Below are 14,278 nucleotides of genomic sequence, written 5' to 3'. Positions count from 1 at the left end.
ACATTGTTAGTAATACTGTATAAAACCAAATACATCATCCTTGTTCCAAAGAAAACTTGATTCCCCATGTAAACATATGTTTAGGGCCAGTAGCCATCTGTAGGGACATCAGCGTACATTAGCGCTGCATACAAACCGGTTTATATCTGATACAGATTATTCTACGCTGTCTTTAGCCTTTAAACTCTTAATGAATCAGACAAGACTGGCAGACTAATTACAATAATCCCTCCAATTACTCTGGGCTCCCCGGCCACCTCTCAACACTGCAGGGGCAACAAACTGCAGGGCCCGGAGCTGCAAGATGTGTCAGGAGATGAACTGGTACATTACAAGACTCCCTCCCCTCTTGTCCACTGATAGCAGTTCTCTCTCATCGGCATCCCAGATGTTGATGAAGCCACGCTACATCAAACAGATCGTAGCATTCTCATCGGGGAGCCAGAACAGTTAAAGAGGAAAAGTTGCTTCAGGTTGTGCCAGTTTGGAACAAGATCTGATATTCATTGGAAAATTGAGCAGAAAGACGGTGCGCATTTCATTCCGCATGTTCTACGGTTGGTAGAAGCATCAGTAATAGGGATTTGTGAATTAGCATTCAGAGTGTTCCAGGATGGCTTAATCTAACAGCAAAAAAAAGATGAAGGTGCTCATCTGAGCTTTTAGAAGGGCTGGTTGTGGCTGTTTTAACGGTAAAGCTCTGTTATCTTTTTTGGATAGACAAGGGAAAATAGAGCCTTTACTAGGTTTACAGTCATGCGGCGTCTTTAATTATAATGTACAGGCCTGATGGAAAAATGGGGTCGAACACACAAAAAACTAGATGAAATAGTCCCGCTTACATCCAGATCCCAACGCCCACACGTTCTCTTATTAAAAAGATGTGATTCGTGCATGCAAGCTTGAGTTGAGACGCTAACTCTTGACCCGCGTTCAGAAATTGTGCTTGTACAGCCTTTCAGCAAACCCAGACATGAAATTATAGTCCACTTCAAAATTACCCAGAAAGAACTCGAGGCCACTGCCGTTGCTTTATCCCTGCAACGCTTCCGCAGGAAGCTTGTTCTTGGTTGTTCACCTTTTTGTTATGATTATTATTATAAAAACACAACTTTTTAGTGCATACTTTCAGGGTTTTCCCTGGGGTGGTGCCATCCTGATCTAATACACACACATGTGGATTAACCAAACACTTTACAAACGAAATATTAAATATTACAAGTTCTAAAATTAGATGAAAATTTAAATTATTAAGTTATATAAAACATTACTTTTATTCAACCAAACAGAAATGTTTCAAATAATCAAATAAAGCTTATTATCCTTTTCAACTAACTATTCAGCCCACAACAGCCAACTGAATTAACCAGTCTTACTAAATGAGCAAAGCTTATTTACACCCTGCATTCTCTTTTGGTTCACTGAACTGTTAAAGTATATTTGCTAGTGACTGAAAGTTTGGTACCCTTTCACTTCTGTTGTAAAGACACAAAACCAGTGCAAGTCAATGGGAACCGCCGTTGTTTGGTTACAGACATTCTTCTAAATATCTTCTTTTGTGTTCTGCAGAAGAGAGAAATTCATACAGGTTTGACAAGAGAGTGAGTGAATGATGACAGAATCGTAATTTTTGGGTGAACTATCCATTTCATGTGTTGAGAAAGTAATCTTTTGATATAAATTAGGCAGAGGATAACACATTTCGTTGCTGAAAGCCGGCTTGCCAAAGGTTATGCTCCCATTTAATTGTTCAATCCCCTAAAGTTCACAGACTTCCTTCAAGATGTGATAAAGAATTATAGAATTGTCTGCAATTTTTCCGCTTTGTTACACTACACACAGCCTTTTGTCACACTGTTGCCGCTTCAATAGTTGTCTAGGAAATGACATTAGCGCTACTTGCCGTGGAATTGCCGTGCATTTAAATGTCCAGCCGGTTTGTGTAGGAGAGAAGGAGTTTATGGGAATGCATAAGGACGCAACCGGACGAAAGCAAATTGCCAGAAGTGAAGGACATAATTTCTCATCATCAGTAGGATTGAAATGTGTGTATAGTGTGATTTACAGGAAAAATATTTGATATGTTGTCATGGAAACTCTCAGTCTGCTGTCCACTAAAGTTGCGCTTTTTCCATGAGAAATATCCCCTCAACACACACACGCCCACACACCACTTCCATGTGCCACTTCCCCGACGTGTAAAGCGCTCTCCTTCCTGAATGTGTGCCGCCTTCAAAACCTGCACAGTTGAAGAAGTAAAAAGCCCAGATGCTTGCACTTGGACCTTACACTTTCCTGCTATTTATTTGCTTGTGGTCAACCTTTCTGTTTTAAGAGCACTTTGGAGTGATGATGAGAACTTGCGGTTGACAGATTGATTTTCTCTGTGGTTTTTCATATAGGTTCTTGGTCCGTTCTCAACTTGTTGACACATTATTATTTATCATCTGTCAGATGACTGTTCAAGTTTCATATCATATGCGTTATACGTCAGTATGTGAGTGTTCATGATGTCAATCCTTAACTTATTACAAGAACCAAAACTGAAATTAAAGCTGATTGTTTTGTGACATTACTCTCTGGTACCCAAAATGTGTTGTTGACCCCCAACAAATGTGGGGATATGATTACTTGATTACACTCATATCATGTGTTTTGTACTCTATAATATTACATAGTACATAATGCCTTTGTCTATACAGTACTGGTAAAAATGTGTGATCTTTTTGAGAATCTATTGACAGAAATGCAATATAACATACATAACTATCTTCATAGGTGTATAAAGACCTTACATAATGAAGCATTATGTTTTTCTAACCATAGAATGAGCTGTTTCTATCTACATACACAGCGGGTCCCCTTGTCATTTACATTTATTCATTTAGCAGACGCTTTTATCCAAAGCAACTTACAAAGAATTCAGGGAGCATATGTCAAAAAAGAGCAATAGTACGATAGGTGCTAATTCTAGTTTCAACAAAAGCTAGACCACTACCTGTTGAGAGAAGTGAGAGGGTTAGTGTACTTTTTTTTCATTTGTCTGTCAAGTATTGACAGAAGAAGTGTGTTTTAAGTTGTTTTTTGAAGGTTGTGGGAGATGTGGTTGACCGGACCGAGTTAGGAACAATGTTCCACCAGGAAGGAGTTTTGAAGGGAATGAGCAGGAAAGGGATTTAATGCCCTTACGAGAAGGCAATACAAGGCGCTGCTCGTTTGTTGAACTCAGGGTTCTTGATGGGGTGTAGGAGTGTTGCAGGGTGTGAAAGTATGCCGGTACAGATCCAGTGATAGTCCTGTAGTCAACAATCAGTGACTTGAATCTAATACTGGCTTCAACCGGTAGCCAGCGGAGAGAGATGAAAAGGGGTGTCACATGAGCCCGTCTGGCCGGCTACATTTTGAAGCCTAAAAGGCAACTGAAGTGGTTTGTTAGCCTTTGCAGTAAGACCAGCAAGGAGAGCATTGCAGTAGTCCAACCTTAAGATTACCCGGGCCTGGACAAGGAGTTGTGCCGCATGCTCATTGAGATAGGGTCTAACATTCCGAATGTTGAATAAGGCATATCGACAGGATCATGTTGTCTTTGCAATGTGATCATTGAAGGACAGCTGTTCATCAAATATGACTCAGAGGTTCCTGGCTGACTTGGAGGGAGTGATTGTGGAGATTCCTTGTATGGAATTCACCATGTTTTTTCTGCCGTAGTGCTAAATGGACAAACTGTTCTACACAGTGTTTTGTAAATACGTTATCTCGTTTGGCAAAGAAGTGAAATCGTGACGACATCTAGGTTTTGTGTCAGCCTCCATAGTGCTTCGAAAAGGGGGGGATGGAGTGAGCCGTTGGGTGCAATTTCGCAAACTCACCTCTAGATGACACTACAATTCATTCACTGATAAATATTTTTATCTGAAAGTGCTTAAATGTCTAAAATTAGTTTTGGAGACAACATTTTTTTTGTGCAAACATATATGATTGTTTCATTAGAAAACAAAAACGTATTTAAATATGTTGTTTTCCAACCATGTGTTTAAAACAAGACAGTATTTTTTAGAGTGCTCTTATCATAATTTTAACCAGCTTTTAGACCACATGCTATGGTCATAGACCTTGAGACATATTTCCTTTAGTATTGTGCATATTATTCCTTCTTGACCTTTTACATAACCTCTATGGCTCTGGGAAGAAAAGCCCCTTGAGAGTTTTTGTATTCCAGTCATATACTGACATTTTATTTAAACAACTACTCAAGCATTCAAGTATAAGAATAAGTACTTTCCGCCTCTGCAGCCAGCTACTACAAGATTATTCTCCAAAGAAAATAAATCATGCTTTGGTATAACCAGAAACATTATAGCACCAAATAAATGTCATTCTCAATAATTGTGTTAGCGTGCACACTCCACATCGATTTTCCCAGCATTTGTGTTTGTGCATTTGCACACGTGCGTTCATGTTAGCGAAAAGGCAATAAAATCGGCGTCACCAAGAAAGCTGTTTTGGTAAGTGACTCCAGCCACAGGTAATCAGGTTTACCGTATCCTAGCAACAATGCCTTTTCGGATTCCCTTCCAAAACAAACCTGACCGATCTCCTGTCTTTGAAATGCACAATGCGGCCAGTATAGTATTGTGTTTGAATGACTTTATTCTTGTCTCTTTGTTTGGCATTTGCTGAAATATTACGTGTTTACAATGCTAAAATCTGTTTTTGAAATGATTATGTGTGTTTCACATTTCTTGCACCATTCTTATTTGTGTGTTTTTCCTCAGGGTAAGATGGTGAAGGGCATGGGAGGGGCTATGGATCTAGTGGCCAGCGCTGGGACTAAAGTGGTTGTTACAATGGAGCACTCCGCTAAGGTAATCACAAGGACTGTTTGGTTACAAGCGTTTGTCCAAATATTTGAACAGATTTGAAACACTAAAGAGTAATTCATGACAGAAGTTTCATTTTTGGGTGAACTTGTGCAAGATCACAACTGTGTGGTATTGCTTTTATACAACATATAGACTACGTTAGCATAACCCTCTTAATCCGATTATAATGAGATTTTGGCAATATTGCCATTGAACTTGACCTTATGTATTTGTAAACACAATACTTCAGTCTAAATAATGTGATTAAGCACATAATCGTATTAAGCAAAATCTTTGTAACATATGTGGCGTATGGCGACAAAATTAAACGCTAGAAAAAACGCATCTCTTTGACCATTAATTCTTAGTAAACGTGGCATTCAGAAGTTTCACAATCAATACAACTTCCTGCCAGTAGTCTCTGTCTCTGATTTTTAGCTTCATCCAGAAATTTCACAAACACAATGTCAGAGTAGACAAACATTGCAAAAGCATTTTCATCATATTTCTTTATTTATCTAAAAAATGCATCCGTAGAAAAGTTCTGCATTTAGATATATTAAATTAGTGGCTAGTAAAACACCTACTGTATCCGAATGAATGACTTCTCCTATGCAGTATAGCAAATTGTCACGGTGTGTGGACAGAACCCAAACGCAGGCAGCAGAGTTAAATAACAAAAACTTTATTTAAACAAAAGACCCTCGATGAGGAAAACACGATCTAAAACAAGACAAAAGTGTAAACTAAAACTTCCCACATGGGGAACAAAACAAACAAAGTCCTTTGAATAGTAAATCAACAAAATCCACAAACTTAGAATAGGAACAAACACGATAATCCATAGACAGGAATAATCCAACAAGGTGACATGAGGAGGTACGATGATGACAAAATGACAATGAACCGACAAGGGACAGAGGGAAAACTGGGGCTTGATAAAGGGAAAACACTAACAAGGACTGATGACACAGGGAGAGTGGCCACAGGTGACAAGGATGAAACACTAAGGGAAAGCTAACAGGAGGATTGCACGAGGCAGGTGAGGGGACTGAAACACTAAGGGAAGGATGGATCAGGGCTGGAGACAAGACTAACACTAACGGACTGCAAACAGGGAAACAAGGGGGCGGGACTAAAGGACGAGACACTGGAGAGAGAGCATGGCTTCTTAAACCAAAACAATGCTCTTTCTCCACACAAAACACATGGGACTGACATGATCCTGCCACAAGACTCGAAAACCAAGACAAGGAGAGGCAGGATCATGACAGAGCGCCCGCCTTAAAGAACTCCTCCAGGAGTTCTTCAAGATCACACTAAACATGACAAGACTGACAGACAGGAGGACAGACACCATAAACACAGAACAGAACACACTAGGGACAGGGCTGACATGACTAGAAAGGGATTGGGGTTGGACAATAAAATAAATATCAATGGGAAGGGGGGAGGCGGAATTGGTGGGAAAAACTTGGGAACATTACTGGGTGGAGACTTAGGAGGGACAGGACCCTGCTTCCTAGAGCTGGGCGGAGGGGTGGGGTAGGAAGGTCTGGGCATGGAAGGGATACCTCTCTTGGAGTGGGAGGAACTAGAAGGGGTAGGGCATGACAGGACGGCCGTAGTAGGGAACGGCTGGGGCAAGGCTGACTGGGTTGTAGGTTGGAGGGCCGGCTGGGCAGGACTTGACGCCGGCTGGAAGGCCGGCAGGGCAAGACTTGACACTGGACTGGGTGCAGGTGGGACCACCGGGACCACCGGACTTGACGGGACCACCGGACTTGACGGGACCACCGGACTTGACGGGACCACCGGACTTGACGGGACCACCGGACTTGACGGGACCACCGGACTTGACGGGACCACCGGACTTGACGGGACCACCGGACTTGACGGGACCACCGGACTTGACGGGACCACCGGACTTGACGCCTGGGCAGGGCTGGATACCGGCTGCTGGGCAGGACAGGATGGTGCCACTCTCCTCTGCTTCTTCCTCTTTGACCGGCTCACAGGACGTGTGGCCGGCTGCAGAGTAGCGGTGGGGGACCCCACTATCTCTGTGCTGGATGAGTCGGACGGGGAGTCCCACGACTCCCTCCGTCCACGCCTACCACGGAGGCTAGCTGGTGGTGGAGCAGAGGGTGAGGAGAGGCCCACGGCCCCGATTTGCAGGGTATGGCCCTCAGGAATGGCGGCCAGCGGGGTGGAAAAACTGGGCTGGACTGAGACACTGGGCTCCGGCCGATTCATGGCATACCTGATCAGGTCTGTGAAGCCCAGCGGTCTCAGCATCTGCATCTCCCACCCCGCTAGTGGTTGGTTGAGGCCGCCATTGAACAGGACCATCTGTTCCTGCTCACTGTGGACCATCTCCCCTGCTACCTCAAAGAAGCGGTCCGCGAACTCCAATACATCACAGTGCCCCTGGCGTAAACGGAGGAGGCGATGAGCCTGGGGTCGCTCGTCTTGCCTCCATCTTGCCTGCTGGGTTCGAAGCTGGTCGGTTCATTCTGTCACGGTGTGTGGACAGAACCCAAACGCAGGCAGCAGAGTTAAATAACAAAAACTTTATTTAAACAAAAGACCCTCGATGAGGAAAACACGATCTAAAACAAGACAAAAGTGTAAACTAAAACTTCCCACATGGGGAACAAAACAAACAAAGTCCTTTGAATAGTAAATCAACAAAATCCACAAACTTAGAATAGGAACAAACACGATAATCCATAGACAGGAATAATCCAACAAGGTGACATGAGGAGGTACGATGATGACAAAATGACAATGAACCGACAAGGGACAGAGGGAAAACTGGGGCTTGATAAAGGGAAAACACTAACAAGGACTGATGACACAGGGAGAGTGGCCACAGGTGACAAGGATGAAACACTAAGGGAAAGCTAACAGGAGGATTGCACGAGGCAGGTGAGGGGACTGAAACACTAAGGGAAGGATGGATCAGGGCTGGAGACAAGACTAACACTAACGGACTGCAAACAGGGAAACAAGGGGGCGGGACTAAAGGACGAGACACTGGAGAGAGAGCATGGCTTCTTAAACCAAAACAATGCTCTTTCTCCACACAAAACACATGGGACTGACATGATCCTGCCACAAGACTCGAAAACCAAGACAAGGAGAGGCAGGATCATGACAGCAAATAATCAGAGTAATAAAAATTGTATGTAAACGGGAGTGAAGAGGTTTGCTCCCATCATGTGAACTATTTACAGAAATGCAATATAATTATATGTCTTCAGAGGTGCATAAAGACCTTACATAATGAAGCATTATGTTTTTATTACCTTAGAAGGAGCTATTTCTATCTACATACAGGGTTGCAATTCGCAACCTCACCAATAGATGCCGCTGAATTGGTTTCACTGGACCTTCAAGTTCTTACTCTGATTTTTGCAAATAATCTCATTATTGGTGCACATGTAAATATAGTCATAGAAAGAGCCAGTAGGTGTGCAATGGATTGGAACAAAATCCAGATGTTTGGCTGACTACTGCTGTAATTGCACTTAATATAGAATTAGTATCTCCCAAATCATACTATACTGAAATGAGTATTCTCAAAGTCACGAGATGTGACTTTTTCTGGTGAAAATTGGAAGTGTAGATCCAGCCGGAGTTTAGTGATGCTACCCCACATTAAAACAATTAAATAAGTGATGCTTTACGTAATAAAATGCAAAATGAAGCGTTGAACGCTGAATCACTTTTGAACCGATTATTTTTGAGTCACGTCGTATGGCTTTTAGTCACAGCAAGAAAAGCATAATTATTTCCTGTGAGTGACAGAATCTCTCTTCCTTAAGCAGACAGTTGGAGAGATGTCAGAATACGAGGAGCTTTCAGCTGCTCACACACTGTGTCTGCAACCTTAAAGAAACGGTTCCCCCAAAAATGACAGCCCTCTCTTTTTAGTCATCCCTACGTTGTTCCAAATCTGTGCTGTCGCTGTTGGGTTTTTTCTTAAGAAGAGAAAACTTGCAATTAACTTAAAACATTGCTTTGGCATACAGTGACAGTTCAGGCTGACCAATCAATGGCATTTTTCAACTCTGCAGGCTGTCTGTTCCAGTAAGGTTTGTTACAAGGAGAAAAAATATGCACCTCCTAAAATATCAACCATTCAGACATGGATTTAGGTCTTTTTTGTGTCCATCATTAAAACCCTCCATTAACAAGTGACACTGATCCGTGTCACAGTTTTGGGTTCCCATTTGTGAAAAAGGGTATAATTACGATTGCCTTGAATCCTTACACAGCGCTCTGATCTCATTGGTGCATCCAGTGATCGAGTAAAAAAGAGAGAGAGAGTAGGGCATTGAAATATATGCTGCCCTAAAGACTGCCATTTTCTGCCCATGCGTGTCATCGTGCTGGCATTGGCTGCCCTCGGGGAAGGGGCTTGGCGGGGTTCAGAGTTGCACGGCCAGCTGCCTACCCCTGGTGTGATGAACTCTCTGGACATGGGTAAAATTATCCACTATCAGCTCTCTAATTATCATGCACTGATCCAGCAGCACATGGCATCAGAGGGGACCATTGCACCTGGCGATGGATATAGCTAGGGTGGGTCTTTTGTGCCCATGGGTTGATTGGTCGACAGTGCAGCAGAAGGATTCATCAATATGGAGCAGGATGGGAAAATGAATGTGCGTAAAATGTGCCGATGAAACTACAGTGCGTTTCAATGCTTTTTATCTTTGTTTTGTGTTGTCTTTCTTAGGGTGGCAAACACAAGATTCTGGATAAATGCGACCTGCCTCTCACCGGAAAACAGTGTGTGGACCGTATAATTACAGAAAAGGTGGGTTTCGATTGAAAGGAATCATTGATTTTACTCTTTTAATGTTAATCAGCAGCCCACACAATCTCTAACCTGCCTGCTTGAATATCAAACATACCCTTATTTATTCACCATCTTATTGCTTCATCAGTAATCTGGATTGCAGGACAATATTTTATTTCTGCGAAATGTTGTGAAAGGGGTGTGTTCCTTTTTTTTCTATCGTGCAGTTGCATAAAGGAGCTTATAAATGGTTGTTATACTGCACATAGGCAATGGAAAATGGAAATCCAATTATTGGGCTAGCCCTAATCAAATCTCCTGATCAGAGCAACATATCGACTTTTCTTTTTTCAAACACAGAGCTTCCAAATGTGAATGTTTCTTAATAATATAATCTCAGCCACATGGCCTGGGTTTAGAGGGCATGAAATCCCAGCTGCCTCTCAGAGACACTGTGGGCTGTCATATCGCATCAAAACTACATCACTCCCATTATAATCAACAAAGCTGTTTACATTGGAAGTGTTTGACTGCTGATAATCATGCTGAAAATGATTTGCAGATGTCTCAATTTAAATCATACCAATCAAAGAGATCAATAAAAATCCTGTCATCATTTACTCATTCTCATTACTCATGTCATTTCAAACCTGTGTGACTTTCTTTAGCAGAACACAAAAGAAGCCATTTTGAAAAATGTTGTAAATAGGGGTGGCACCTGTCATGATCTTGCCTCTCCTTGTCTTGGTTTTCGAGTCTTGTGGCAGGATCATCTCAGACCCATGTGTTTTATGTGGAGAAAGGGCATGGCATTATTTTGGTTTTGTCATGCCATGCTCTCTCTCCGGTGTCGTGTCCTTTAGCCCCGCCCCCTTGTTTCTCCGTCATTATCCCATTAGTGTTTCATGGGATTTTGTGTAGTACCAAGTAATATTGAAATAGTACACCTGTAGTATACTATTATTTGATATTAGTATTTACATTATCTACATTAATTACACTAATTAAAAATATACTTTAACTTAGTATGCTTAATAAAATGAACTATGCTTATTTTTGGTAGCCATAAGTAAACACACTTTTGTTATTCTAAAAAATACATAGTAATATTGTTTTTGAGTCTCAAGCCTGTTTGTCTGTTGCTAGTAAACATTCTGAGCTGATATGAAATGTTGACACTTCCAGTGCACACAGCCTCAAGCCGTTGCAGTTTCTTCCACTGCAGACACACAACAAGGATTTGTTATGCTCTCATCAAAAGCAGCACGGTCTGTATGCTGGCACAAGGGCCGCCTTACGACACCGTTCAAGGGCACTTGACTGATACAGGCATTCACAGGCAATCTCAGCGCCCCAAAACTGCTGGTTTTATGGACTGCTGCTGGCACTTGTTGATCCAGCCTCTTGTCTAGTCAGCGGTGCCACGGGTGGACTATATAACAGCTCTCTGTTACCCTTTTCTTGCCTGCCTTTCTCCATGCTTCCCTCTCAATCTTCTCTTTTCCTGATTCATGCCCCCTCTCTCCCCCCTTTCTGTGCTTTGCAAGCATTTGCTTTTATAACGGTTTCACAACGTGGTTTCCAGTGAAAGGATTCTGTCAACATTTAGAAAGGTTAGATCTCTCCAGCAGCACGGCCACCACCTTCTGTTCAACCTGTGTTTGTCATCCCACCCTGCTGTTCAACACAGACCCTGCCTGTCAGCCTTACATGCTTTCGTTTAGAATAAACAGGCTGATTTGACCGCTTATGAACCTCTTGTTAAATGTTAACAGGAAAGAGGTGCTGTGAGAGCTTAAAGGGTAGTTAAATAGTTTACCCAAAAATGAAAATTCTGTCATTCCAAACCTGTATGACTTTCTTCTGTAGAACACAGAAGAAGATATTTTGAAGAAGGTTGGAACTACCCATTCACTTCCATAGTATGGACACAAAACCACTGTGACTTCTCAAAATATCATATTTTGTGCTCCACAGAAGAAAGCATCATATACAGGGTTTGAATGACATGGGATGAAGAAACAGTGACAGAATTCTTATTTTTTGGTGAACTGTCCATTTAATACATGTGATTTGCAGGTGTTCAAGTATCTTAACTGGTAGGATGTCGTGTTAGATTATGGGTTTAATTCCCAGGGTTTGTCCTAGAGAAATTTATTAAAGTTATACTCCAAATGCACAGTAAATTGCTTTGGATAAAATTGTGTGCCAAATGCCCCATGTAGATTGAACTAATGCATTGTAAATAATCCCGTTTCATAGAATGCCAGTGTAACTAAAGCTGGTTTACTGATGCCAATTTGCTACTTGTCATCTCAGGACCACGCATGTTTTTATAAAAATATCGCTGGCAAGCTGTGATGTGATTGCGCCATCCATCTTTGCCATATTTGACTGCTCAATTCCTCATTCCTCCTCCACTACACTGATTGTCGAAAAAATAGACAAGCGTGCACAACAATATGGCTGAGGAGGAGAAACTGTTTTTGGACTGTCAGAGCTCACGTCCAGAACTCTGGCAGGTAGATTAATCCCATCGACTGCATTGTTATGCACTCGAGCAAATCTTCTGGCAATTAAGAGACTCGCGTTCAGGTGGAGAAAGAGGCAGCAGGGTAGAGGCAGACAAACAGCGAGGATACTGCCTGTGGCAGGTTGTGCTCCACGGGTCATTCGTGAAATTAGACACAGGAGGGTTTGATACGTGTCACGTTGCATCAGAAGATGCAAAACTAGACTTCGGGTTTAATGCAAACATGCATGATTTGGTTCAGTGAAAGCTTGTGCTTTGCACAGCGCTCAGGCGCTTGACCTCGGCAAATCATTTTGACTGACATTACTGCATGTGCCTCGACTTGCAAAATGCATCTAGAAGTTTCTCTCAGTCTCTGGTTACTGAATTTTATGTAAGTATTGTTGTTTGTGCAGTCCTTATATGGATCGCAATATCCAAAAGATATGCATTAACAGAGATATCATAGGGACTTCAGGGTTGGGAATGTTTCGATTGCTGCTCCATCCTAAACGTCCTTGCAACACTTAACTACCTAGCAACTGCATACTAGAACACTAAAACTATTCAACACCTTAGCAACCATAACGCAATATCCTGGCAACCACCCACAGACCCCCTTGCATTGTTGCAGCAAGCACTTTAGAAAATGTAGAACTAGGATATTATAATAATGTAAATTATTTGTTTTTTGTTAATAATTTGTTTAATTTGAAATTGCCTATTAATCTGTTTTAGCCTATTAAAACTGTAATGTTTCTATCATTGCATTAATTCTTCAGATACTACATGCTGAATTAAATCAAGCTGAAAATAATGCATTTGAAAAGAATATGCAAAAAGTGCCTTCCTTGTCATATGAATTGTTTCATTTATTCAGGCGCTATTTTGGAAATGCATTATTAAAATTAGTGTTCACACCAACTTTGGTCTAAAAAAGATCGAAATGGTAATTTCTGACTTAGTTGATGAACCTGTTTAAATGTTCTCTCTGAAAGAAAAAGTTTTAATAGGAGTTCTCGGGGAAATTTATGCACTACTTGGGTGGATTTTGGTTTTAGCAGTCATAATTATTAAGTCTCAACAGGCCAAATCTGTTCCATTACTCTTCATTTCTCCTCAAGTTGCACATGGTTGTATTTTATGGCACTCCTGTCATGGTAACATTGCTCTTGTTTTTCCAGGCGGTTTTTGATGTGGACAAGGATAAAGGTTTAACCCTGATTGAGGTTTGGGAGGGTCTGTCACCAGACGACATTAGGAAGTGCACAGGGACCGACTTTCAGGTAAATGGCGTGGTTGATGAATTAGGAACACCTCAATGATATAGATCACTTTGCACTAAATGTAATTTCCATGACACAAGATGACATTTAACAACTCTTAAATCCCTTTAATGCTTACTTGAATCAGAACGCAGTCATATTTTTGGGTCTTGCCTGATTTTTATTTTCTCCTGCAGGTCTCTCCGAACTTGAAACCGATGCAGCAGATTTAACGCTTATTTAACAAAGCGTTTCGAGGAAAAATTTGCTTAGGGTTGTTTGGACTCTTGTTAAATCCTCCACACAAATCCGTCAGAGGCTTGCACTAAAGATTTGTGAGGAAATGTGACTGAAATGAGATAAAAACACTGACTATTCAATGAGGCCCTCAAGCCACGTTAGTGTCTTCATCTGTTAAAACAACATTACTGAACGTGTTGTTTTAAAGACTAATAAAAGCCTTCGGGTTTCTTTAGCGTTGCAATAGTTTGAACGTGAAGGTATTTCTGAATATTTTTGGAATATTGTCAATAGATATTGAATGGAGAATATTGTCAATAAAGCATCCAGCGTTGTTTAATCAGATAGTGTGTAAATTTCACTATTAATTTATTTTGTTCTAATTCAACTATACAGGTAAATTGTTTGGTCATGTTTCTAAAGCCTTAATGTTATGCTCACAGCGTGTACATATGCTTCCTACAAAGCAATAAACATCTATTTGTCACACCATCAAAAGCGTCTTGTTTTGTGTTCATTCAATGCTGCAGTGGAGTTAACCATGTGCTAACATGTAATATCAGCAGAGTTTTGAAAAGAACTGTCAAAT

General features: G+C 41.4%; 1 protein-coding gene across 1 annotated transcript in view; it reads left to right on the top strand.

Moving 5' to 3' along the window:
* Window positions 1-14,183, top strand: part of oxct1a (3-oxoacid CoA transferase 1a) — a 36,978-nt gene extending 22,795 nt beyond the window's left edge. The window contains exons 14-17 of the mRNA XM_079467577.1: window positions 4,776-4,865; window positions 9,610-9,690; window positions 13,369-13,470; window positions 13,647-14,183. Coding sequence (XP_079323703.1) covers window positions 4,776-4,865; window positions 9,610-9,690; window positions 13,369-13,470; window positions 13,647-13,682 — 309 coding nt within the window. The 3' untranslated portion in view covers window positions 13,683-14,183. The remainder of the gene's footprint in view (window positions 1-4,775; window positions 4,866-9,609; window positions 9,691-13,368; window positions 13,471-13,646) is intronic.
* The last annotated feature ends 95 nt before the right edge of the window (window positions 14,184-14,278 follow it).

This window comes from Barbatula barbatula (assembly GCF_947034865.1).
Source record: "Barbatula barbatula genome assembly, chromosome: 11".
NCBI lineage: Eukaryota > Metazoa > Chordata > Actinopteri > Cypriniformes > Nemacheilidae > Barbatula > Barbatula barbatula.
Note: the sequence above shows the minus strand (reverse complement) of the source record. Positions and strands in the feature narration are given on the sequence as shown.